The sequence below is a fragment of the Pangasianodon hypophthalmus genome, chromosome 7 (assembly GCF_027358585.1).
Source record: "Pangasianodon hypophthalmus isolate fPanHyp1 chromosome 7, fPanHyp1.pri, whole genome shotgun sequence".
Taxonomy (NCBI): domain Eukaryota; kingdom Metazoa; phylum Chordata; class Actinopteri; order Siluriformes; family Pangasiidae; genus Pangasianodon; species Pangasianodon hypophthalmus.
Window position 1 is genome coordinate 5,560,628 of NC_069716.1, and position 10,658 is coordinate 5,571,285.

General features: G+C 42.3%; 2 protein-coding genes across 5 annotated transcripts; one reads left to right on the forward strand and one right to left on the reverse strand.

Moving 5' to 3' along the window:
- Positions 1 to 7,654, reverse strand: si:dkeyp-121d2.7 (zinc finger protein 572). Of its 4 annotated transcripts, none has more exons than XM_026940578.3 (5): positions 7,534 to 7,654; positions 6,643 to 6,956; positions 6,162 to 6,403; positions 3,717 to 3,798; positions 1 to 2,956 (listed from the first exon to the last, which is right to left on the reverse strand). In XM_026940578.3, the coding sequence occupies exons 2-5, from the start codon at positions 6,935 to 6,937 to the stop codon at positions 2,133 to 2,135; spliced, it is 1,443 nt and encodes a 480-aa protein (XP_026796379.3). In that variant the 5' UTR covers positions 6,938 to 6,956; positions 7,534 to 7,654; the 3' UTR covers positions 1 to 2,132. The 4 variants fall into 4 exon arrangements, with proteins under 4 accessions (XP_026796379.3, XP_026796380.3, XP_026796378.3 ...); XM_026940579.3 differs by having other exon boundaries at positions 7,542 to 7,640; XM_026940577.3 differs by lacking the exon at positions 7,534 to 7,654 and adding an exon at positions 7,392 to 7,512.
- Positions 7,655 to 8,558: 904 nt separating this feature from the next.
- On the forward strand, positions 8,559 to 10,433 carry mif (macrophage migration inhibitory factor). The gene is made up of 3 exons (XM_026940576.3): positions 8,559 to 8,788; positions 9,390 to 9,562; positions 9,953 to 10,433. Exons 1-3 carry the CDS (start codon positions 8,681 to 8,683, stop codon positions 10,017 to 10,019), a joined length of 348 nt encoding a protein of 115 aa, XP_026796377.1. The 5' UTR covers positions 8,559 to 8,680; the 3' UTR covers positions 10,020 to 10,433.
- The last annotated feature ends 225 nt before the right edge of the window (positions 10,434 to 10,658 follow it).

Consider the following 10,658-nt stretch of genomic DNA (forward strand, 5'->3'; position numbering starts at 1 on the left):
TATTCTGTAATTCCTCATTTATTTTAGATACACATATAAAAAAAGAAGAAATACATTCACTAATAGTTCACAAACCACATCAGTGTTTGTCAAAAATAAAAAATAATAATAATGTGGACATGATATGAGATTTTATGAGCATGAGCCATGACAGATAAACTAAGGATATGTTTTAGGGCTTCACAGATCCTCTATTGAGGATCAGTATCAGATAGATAGTGGCCTTAGATCAATATCAGGTCTGATTTAACATTTTCAAATTCAATCTAACAATCTAAATTGAATACATCCTCTGAAGATGTGATGACTAGAGACCTCACAGCAAACACTTTCTTTTGTAGCTATTAAGTGACAGAAGTGAGTATTATCTGCAATAAGGATAAATTCAGGGCTCCGGTGTCTATATAATGATAAAAGCAATTTAAGAGACCAACACTTTGGAAACCTGACACATTTCTGTGTGAGAATCACTTCACGGGTCACGGTTTGGCTCAAAATAGAAATATATTGGAAAAATCTGCTTTTGTATACTTCTAATTATCCTGTTAATGCTGTTTAGGGATTAATATGGAACTCAGATGTATGCAGGTAGCTCTATGTCAGTGTAATGACAGAAGCACCAGTCAGACCCTCACTCTGTTTTGGATTTGTATGCTTTTTTTTTTTTTTTTTTTTTTTTAATTTTAGGGTTTTATTTCAGTCTGGATCACCCACGTCAGTGAGAATATTGGATACCAGATTACCATTATTATTGTAATTACTACTGTTTTTTTTTTTTTTTATCAGTCCAGGGTGGTTTAATAATGTAGTCCCATCCAGACACGACACCTCTGTGACATACAAGTTTTTCTGCTGTTACTCACTGTATTTAGTCACCTAGCATGTGTACGCAATGATGAAATCAGAAAAGTGCATCTGTTCTCGCAGGCTGATTAAAAGGGCTTTTGCACTCATTTATAAAGCCACTTTATATAAACATATCACAACATCGTATATCCTTTAGTTTTCTGGAAATAAATTAATCAGCATTTGTATTAATCATCTAATGTTAGATGCTGTGATATAAATATAATTGCAAATGATCCAATAATATTCTCTATATTCAAACATCTAATGTATAAAAAAAAAAAAACACATATGATCATATGTGATGCAAACATCCAGTTTTGTAGAAAAAAAAAACATGGAAACTTGTTCCTGAGCTTTGTTTACTAGGAACAGAGTTTTATCATGGAGGTGATGTATAAAATGATTATTCCAGAATTCACCCAGGGACACTAATCCCCAAACAAGGCTTAATGTGAGGTGTCAAACTATAACTGGGATATGATCAGTGATTAAGTTGTAATCTTGATTATTTCTGACAGATGAAATGTAGACTTTAGCTACTCTAGCTCTAGCTGCGGAAGATGTACAAGACACCTAACTGTATGACTCACACAGAGTGTAATGCACAAGACCTGGTGTGCTTGTTTGTTTGTGCTTTTTTAGGATCAAGATAACTTTATACACATGTACTTTCACTGACATGTTTGTGAAATGAGTGTGGTCTTCTTTAATATAGTAACTTGCTGTTGTTAGGATGTTTAGATTCAGGAAATGATGGCATATTAGGGCTGTACAATATGGACAAAAAGAGTAAATTATGATTATATTTCTACATGTGTCGACTGTGATATGACTATGAAATATATATTATGTTAAAAAAAAGTAATTGGTGAGCCTGTGATGTGTGACATTTAAAGATCTGCATTAATTCAAATTCAAATACTGACGCACCAAATCAGCAAATAAGGATTAGTGTAAGGATCGCACCAACGCCAGGTTTTCCCAAAACACACCCACAGATTCCATGTTATCTGGAAGCTCTGAGATGGCCAGAAGGCTCACAGATTAAATAAAAAAACGGGGTTTTTGCTCATTTTCATTATGTAGGCTTCTCCAATATCAGTATTGCAAAAGTTAATCCTGTAATAATAATCAATAAATGATATACAAATGATATGCAGCCCTATGAGATATGCTTCATGTGTGTGAAAATAATCAGCTTCGAGGATCTGAGGACATTCAGGCGTACGGATCATTGGTCTTTAAAGCTGGATGGAGAATTAGGTCAAGTGTTAAGCAGTTTATCAGGCGCTGGAGAAGCACTGATTGCGTTTCAGCTCTGTGTCACTGAGTGTCTGGTTCCTCTCTCCCCTCTCTCCGCTGTGGATCTGCTGGTGCCGTTTGAGGTACTCGATGCGACTGAAGCGTTTGCCGCACGCTCCGCACTCGTACGGCCGCTCGCCAGTGTGGATGCGCTGGTGCCGCTCTAGGTTACCCAGGCGGCTGAAACTGCGGCCGCATTGCGGGCACCGGTGTGGACGCTCGCCTGTGTGTACCAGCTGGTGGCGCTCAAGGGAGCGAGAGTGTGTGAAGCGTTTCCCGCAGAGTTCACAGCGGTGAGGCTGCTCACCCGCCTGTACGCACTCGTGGCTCTTCAGGCTCCAGGCGTGACTGAAGGCCCGGCCGCACGCTGAACACTGGAAACGTTCCTCGGCCAACGGGCAGACGTGTTCAGCCAGGTCGGATGCAGAGTTAAAGCCGCCGCCGCACTGAGGACAGAAATGCAGTAAGTCCTCTCCCTCTCGACCTGACTCCTCCCCCTCGTCGTCTCCCTGGCTCTCGGCGCCTAACTCAGCAGGGTTGGCTTCATGTGTAGAGGAAGCAGGGTCCTGTTGAGAGCTGCACAATCCGTCCAGGCCGATGAATTCTACACCTTCGGCTCTGTCTGCAGCGTGGGACGGGCTGGTCAGTGCAGATCCCGCCTCCTCCCTCTCACACTCCACCTTTAAGGCAGTCTCTAGCCCGCTGAGATCATCGCTGCTGTTTGTAGGTCCGGCTGAGAGATTGGGCTGCTCCCACACTTCACCCACTGCCGATCCAGGACCAGTAGAGACAGGATCCAAATCTTCTAAACACAAAAAGACGTGATAAAATGTAAGGACAATCAACAAGAAACTCTGGCTCAATGTATGTATCGATGTATCATCTTTCTTCATTGGGCCATTGTGGTTAAGCAGTTGATATCAGCTGTTAGAAAAATTACTAGCTACATTCATTCATTCTTCTTCATTAATCCTGGTCAGGGTGACGGTGAATGCGAAGTCTATCCCAGGAACACTGGGCGTGAGGCAGGAAAACACCCGGGATGAGAACACCAATCCATTGCAAGGCACCAGACACACATACACATTCACATGTAGACACAATTTAGAGTCACCAATTCACCTACAGGCAGGTTGTTGGAAGGTGGGAGGAAAATGGAGAACCCGGAGGAAACCCACACAAACACAGAAAGAACATATGAAACTCCACACAGACAAAAACCCAAGCTCAGGATCAAACCGGGGAGTCATGAGGCCACCAGAGTCATACTAGAATATGACCAAAAACATGGCATAAGTTACATTTAAACCTATTGTACTGCCACTTCTACCTGTGAGTATCCTGAGTTCATGTTTGTTTCCATTTTAAGCAGGTGTACCCTTAGGTATCGGATCAGCCATTTGAAAAAGCACAGCTTCAGTTTTCTCGGCAGCAGGGAGATATAATACCCCGGGAGCAGTCCCAGCATGTCCACTGTTCAGCACAAAGCTGCCACTTTCTCCTTCCCACACTAAGCACGCTGCTATACGCCTTCTCTTACCCACACGCGGCCTTGTGGTGCTCACCGTGTGCTGTGTTGCTTTCAGTCTGGCTCATCTGAAGCGCCTCCTGCAGCAGCCTCACTGACTCGCACCTGTAGACGTCCTCCTGATCAAACAAACACAGAAATAACACAGTGCGTTGTATTTTTGTATTTACATGCACCCTATTCTGCAAACTGGGTTACATACAGGATACACAAGCTCTAATGCAGGATGTAATCATACACTCGGGTCACAATGCGATTCATTTCATGATACTGGCGTCACGATTTCAATTTGATTTGAAATTTTTTTTTAACAAAATCTGTACGAGGAAAAATTATGATGGAAAAGACTCCTTTTTTTGTTTCTGAATTATAAACAATGCAAAACAATGTGTATTTTAACCCGAAGGTGAACCTGAAGGTCGTGGGTTCAAGTCTCAGGTTCGGCAGGGATTGTAGGTGGGGGGAGTGAATGACCAGCGCTCTCTCCCACCCTCAATACCACGACTGAGGTGAGACCCTTGAGCAAGGCACCGAACCCCCAACTGCTCCCCGGGAGCCGCAGCAAAAATAGGCTGCCCACTGCTCCGGGTGTGTGTTCACGGTGTGTGTGTGTGTGTGTGTGTGTGTGTTCACTACTGTGTGTGCGCACTTGGATGGGTTAAATGCAGAGCACAAATTCCGAGTATGGGTCATCATACTTGGCTACACTTCACTTCACTTAATATTGTAAACGAAATGTACTACAGGTTCAACATAACTTAAAAATACATTTATAAATTGATTTTAATTAAATAAACAAAAGTACTTACCTGGGGACTTTCAAAATGAGTGAAGGAAAAAAATGAGCTCCGTAGCAGAGATAGAGCTCCAAAGTCGGCTAAAATGCCAGATGTCCGTGGCCTTCGGTGTTGTTTGAAAGCTACTGAAGAGCTCTTTTTAACCATTATAATTTGGTTGTGTGACCAAATAAGGTATAATGCGTGTTGCTTGTTGCAATCTGGAGACATCAGGCTATCGGACTTAGATGATCTCGTAGGCTCTCCATGAAACAGTGCAATTAACAGAATACTGATTTGCACAATGTGAATCACACATGTCCATGATACACATAATCAAATTTTTACATTGCAATGCATCGTGTACACCTCTACTCTAATGTGCTGCCCAGTCCTATGTTCTGGCTGCCTGTAAACTGACTAGGCAATAATGTGGTATCTAATGTAAAGTAATAAAATATGGTGGGCTAGTTAGATAATTAAGTGCATTGATATGGGGTAAGGCGAATTAATCAATGTGTGATTATCCTTGGCTAACAAAGTTTCTTATCAAAAAGTCAGTAAGCTGCCATGGAACATTTTGGTTACCATGCCTTGGCTGATGTGTGTAGTGCAGCAGGAGGTGGGATTAGGAACGATTTGCACACGCTATAGTTATAGCACTGAGGTGCGTCACACCACTGTGAAGTGCATTACGTTTAAACATAGCTACATATCAAATGAAAACTCTTGTTTTGCAAAAGTCAATATGGAGGAGTTTTTTTTTTTTTTTTTTCCATTTTCTTGTTGTTGAAACTATTTGTCCTCTAGGCCATAGGTTCCCAACTCTGGTCCTGGAGTACCCCCTGTCCTGCACATTTTAGTGTTTTCCCTGCTCCCAATACACCTGATTCAACTAACCAGCTAATTAACAGCTCTTCCTGAGTTGAAGGGGATGTGTTATGGCAGGGAAAACACTAAAATGTGTAGAACAGGGGGTACTCCATGACCAGCGTTGGGAACCTGTGCTCAAGGCGACTATGATTAAAAACCGAATACTCTGAGACAAGAAGATCCAGCCTATTCGTTTTTTTAATCAGAGTCGCCTTGAGCACAGGTTCCCAAATGGCCGGGCTAGTGATCTGTCCATCCATGCATCCATCCATATCAGTCTATATATTCATGTCTAGATAGCTACTCTGGCAGGCTACCGTCTATCTGTGTCTGCCTATCTACATACTTCCATATCCATCTGCCTGGCTAAATGTCTCACTCAATCTTTCTATATCTCTGTCTTTCTGCATTTCTCATCTAGCCTTGTTTCTGTTAGTGCTCTCTCCTGTGTATTTGTCGTATATTTCGCACTCTTCTCACACTGTTGTGTATTTGCCCTTCATGTAGTGTGTAGCGTGCTGCTGTATTGTTACGTGTTGCACCATGGTCCAGATAAAACAACATTTCGCTCATATGTATATAAATTATATAGAGGAATGATGCTAAAGTCCCACTTGACTAATAGCATGCAGCCAGCTTCATTTGTGTGAATCTGAGTTTCTCTTGTTTCCACTGCTCCTGTTTTGTTTCATTCCTCTCAATCCTTACTCACGGTTCCCTCCTTCCCTCCCTCTCCTCTTCATGCTCTTTCTCTCTCCTCCCTCCCTCCCTCCCTCCCTCGCTCTCCTTATCTCTCCCTGCATCGGCTTCCTCGTCTCGGATTGGCTGCTCACCTCCTCCTTAACAGTGGCCACCTCCTTTCTCTCCCCGGAGACGCGTCTCCTCTCCTCCTCCTGCTCCTCTCCTTCCACTGCGGTTGGTGGATGAGTGCGGCACACGTCCCTCCTCTCGTCCCTCCTCTCATCCCTCCTCTCGTCCCTCCTCTCGTCCCTCCTCTCGTCCCTCCTCTCGTCCCTCGCTCCTCCAACCCCCTCCTCCCACGCGCCACCGCTCCACTCCTTAGCCTGCTTGCCTCCTGAAAGGGAGGGAGAGGAGATCAGGAAGGGGGGAGGGAGTGAGACAGCCAGACAGAGGAAAGGAGAAGAACAGGGAGAGGGAGGAGAGAGCGAGAGAGAGAAAAATGAGAACTGAGAGCTGAGGAGCAGGTCGCCATTACACTCACTTCCTCCCTCTGTGCATTCTGGTCGCACTAAAAGCCAAAGTTAGACGTCCACCAGCACTCATTAGTAGTAATGAACTTGTGCCTGTGCTTACTAGGTTCCAGCTTGCGCTTTTTCGCCGCGCCGGTCTCATCAGGACCGAGCAGGCCGGCTGCGCGCCGACTGGCCGCCCAGGCGAGCCCGTACTTCCGCTCGTTCCTCAGCTTGTTCTCGGTGAGTCTCAGGCGCAGTTTCAGAGCCTCGTTCTCCTTCCGGTTGAGCGAGATCTCCACCAGGTAGTCGTTCACCGTGTCCTCGAACAGCTTGGTGATCTCGCACACGGACGCGCGCACCAGGCTGTCCATCACGGCGGTCAGATGCGCCTGGAACGTCTTCACCGAGTCCGCCATGGCGCTTTACGCACGAGCACTGCCAGGAATAAATACACACTACACTCACTCTGCTGCTTTACATCATCTACACTCACTATTTTCCCTCTCAGAGTGCATTACATTCATTAATACCTGTCATGCAAATAAAAATAAGGATTTTTTTGTGTGCAAATTTTACACTGATGATAAGATGTTAGGATGTTAGGCAACCCAGAGAGAAAAGTTTCAACTAAAAACAAACCCCTATCATGCAATCTTACATAAACTGTCATATTTCCCAGTCTGTTATTAATTTCCTCTTATTTACACTACACCTAAACCAGCACTAATATGCATTTAGCTTCCAATGTGCACTTAAATCCTATCATGATTACTGTAACTAACTACTCTAATAATTACTCTAATTTAACAACTTCACACAAACACACACACACTCACACACACACACTGCTTTTAAGAAAGACAACATTACCCCACAGCTTATCCGCACTCTACTCTCAGCTTCCCCAGCCAAAACCACAACCCTCAACAACTCTTCACAACACACACACACACACACACACACACACACACACACACACACACACACACACACAAAAATCGTCAATGTTAACCTTCTAACCCGTTCACACAAGTATAACGTTTCACCAAAAAGAAACCAGGCGTTATGTTCCCCTTCTCAACTCAAGTGCTTTTAATTCTCGCCTACGATACCGGCTGTATCCCAAAAAAACCCGCTCCTTCCTTTATAAGTGCCCTCTGTAAGGTATTACATAATGTTTTCTACACCCTACGCAGTGCACACTACCTCTACATACAGAGCAGTTTGAGATGAAACCGGTTTTCTCCTGAAATAAAGATATGCGCATGCGCGAGGTTGTTACCGTAAATGTCAGAAAAGCTCGCACCGTTTTTAATAACCGTCATCATTGCAAAATGAGACGTTTTGTATGTAATAAGTTATTTTTTTTATTTTGTTTTTATGTAAGATACATCCACAATAAATAAAGAGTGTTTTCCTACCAGACAGGGAGGTAGAAGCCTTTTAGGAAGCTAATACATATTGTACATAGCCCTTACAATGCGACAGGGGGCGTAAACTTTGTTTCTAGCATTTTCTCACATGATTTTTTTAAAGAAAGAAGTCCTGAGGAGGCGTGTTGTTTTCTTTCCCACCCGTATTGTGATCCCACTTCCTGCTCTTCCTGCTATTTTCACGCAGCTTTTTATTTATTGCTGGTCCAGTGAAGGTAAACTAAAAAGATAACACTAGGCAAGCGTTAATTTCATAGCAAAAAAAAAAAGAATAATAAAATAATAAGACAATTATTTGCACAAAAATATTTTTAGTATTTTATTATTGTGTTAATTATTAATTATTTTTCGGTGAACATATTGTCCAAACATTTTTTTTTTATTTTAATGACTTTCATAATAAAGTTAAATTCAACTAACTTCATTTTAAAACATAGATTCGGATATTTGTACTTTATTCCTACATATGCAATACTCACTTTTTGTATCTAATGCCTTCTTTTTTGGCTACACTGTATTTTACGGTAATTTGATGGACTTTTTTGCTGTCCAATCAACGGGCTGCACCGCTCAGGAGGCGGGGCTTGTAGGAAAACGGGTGGGACAAAGAACGTGCAGGAGAAAGTACACGGTTATTCCCCTTAACTGAAACGTCAGTTCAGGCACAGCACATCAGTTTTCTGTTTTTTTCTCAGTTGTACGGTATTTTTAAGGAAGCCTGTCGCCATGCCGATGTTCGTGGTTAATACAAATGTCTCGAAGGATGCAGTTCCTGCAGGATTAATGTCTGAAATTACCCAGGAGCTTGCTAAAGCCATGGGGAAACCAGCCAATGTGAGTTGGAGCGCGTGCTCAGCTGTATAGGCCAGAATGGATGGTGTGTGTGTGTGTGTGTGTGTGTCCTAGATTTCCTAGATTAGGAATTATCTACACTATTGATTTTCTCTTTTCAGTCATGTTTCACAAGTCTACATGGATACCCTGCTGAAAAAACCAATACAAACCCTCATAGAATTTGTAATGGTTTTAATGGGAATTGTATTGGTTTTAATGGAAACTCTCATGGTCCCTGTAGGTCTGTACTGGTATTTTGTTGCCTTCAGTTGGTGGCATGTTATGTCTAGTGGACACCATTAAGAAGCTACATCCTTAATACCTCACACTGTGTAATGGAAATCATTTGGTAATGGATTTAATAGTTAATAGCTGATGATTTGTAAAGGTATTTGTAGTGGAAACCATTAGAATTTTTGTGATGGTTTGTATATGGATAATGTACGATAATGTTTAGCCATTAGGTGATATTCTAAAATGGACCACTCATACCATTCTCCTCCATTACCATGCAGTGTGTTTGTGTGTAGAAATATGCATGCTACTTGTAAATGAGACCGAAGTGTGATTTTTTTTGTTTTGTTTTGTTTGTTTCTCCCAGTACATCGCTGTGCACATCATCCCGGATCAGATGATGATGTTCGGGGGCAAAGCAGACCCGTGTGCCCTGTGCTCCCTCCACAGCATCGGGAAGATCGGAGGCTCGCAGAATAAACAGTATTCCAAACTGCTCATGGGCATGCTTAATAAACACCTGGGCATCTCACCTGACAGGTACACACACAACACGTACACATTCACCGCACAGTTTACAGCTTGGTGTATTACCAAGAAACCGGAAAGTACAAACTCCCCTGTCCTGAAGACTTTCCTGTGGTGGAAAACATACTGTTGCAAAGCGCTTACACTGGAGACTCCTTTCATAAATGTTAAATAAACATTTTCTTACAGAAAGCTCCACCGTATCAATAGTTATATATTTTACTTTGTTAAATATCAACACATTTTTACGTCCTTGTGGTACGCGCTGTCGCTATAGAAACAATAACGTATTAGAATGAGGGCATTAATATAAGCCTGCTGCTGTTATAGAACATTACTCAACACCTTCTGACCAATCAGATTTGAAAATTCAACATCACTTTTTTCCCCCCACTGTTTCAGGATCTACATCAACTTTTTCGACATGGACGCATCGAACGTGGCCTGGAACAACTCCACCTTTGGTTAAAGGAGCTGGATTTTCCCATCTATTACCAGTACATTCCTTCAGAAGTCATAAACAGCAGAGCACTAGAGATATGATAGATGTTGCTCTACACAGCACTTAATGTAGATTTGCTTTATTTGAATTGCGGTTCATAGAAGTCATACTCGTAAAGTTACTGTTTTTCCTGTTACGATCTTAATGTCACTTCACAAGGCTTGCAAAAACACAAACTAAATATTAAACCTAACTCTCTGATTGATGATATGGCTTTAATATTTGAAGAACAAAAGTATGAACATGAATAAACCTGGAAACTGCTGCTTCACATGTGTTTTGTGATTGTGTCTGTGTAATATATTGGCAGATATCACATTGAAGGCTTGATTTATGAAATATAAATGACAATCGTGAATAAAAGATGTACCAGTGAACTTATTTTACTGTCTGTGGAGGTTCATGTGTTCTTCTCGTGTAAGTGTGGGTTTACTCAGGGTTCTCAGGTTTCCTTCCAACTCTCAAAAACATGATGGTAGGTAGAGTAGTGGCTCCAAATTGCTCCTAGGTGTGTAAGAGTGTGTAAATGTGTGTGTATGAAGGCCTGTGATGGACTGGTATCCCAACCAGGGTGTATTCCTGCTTCACGGCCAGTGTTCCTGGGAT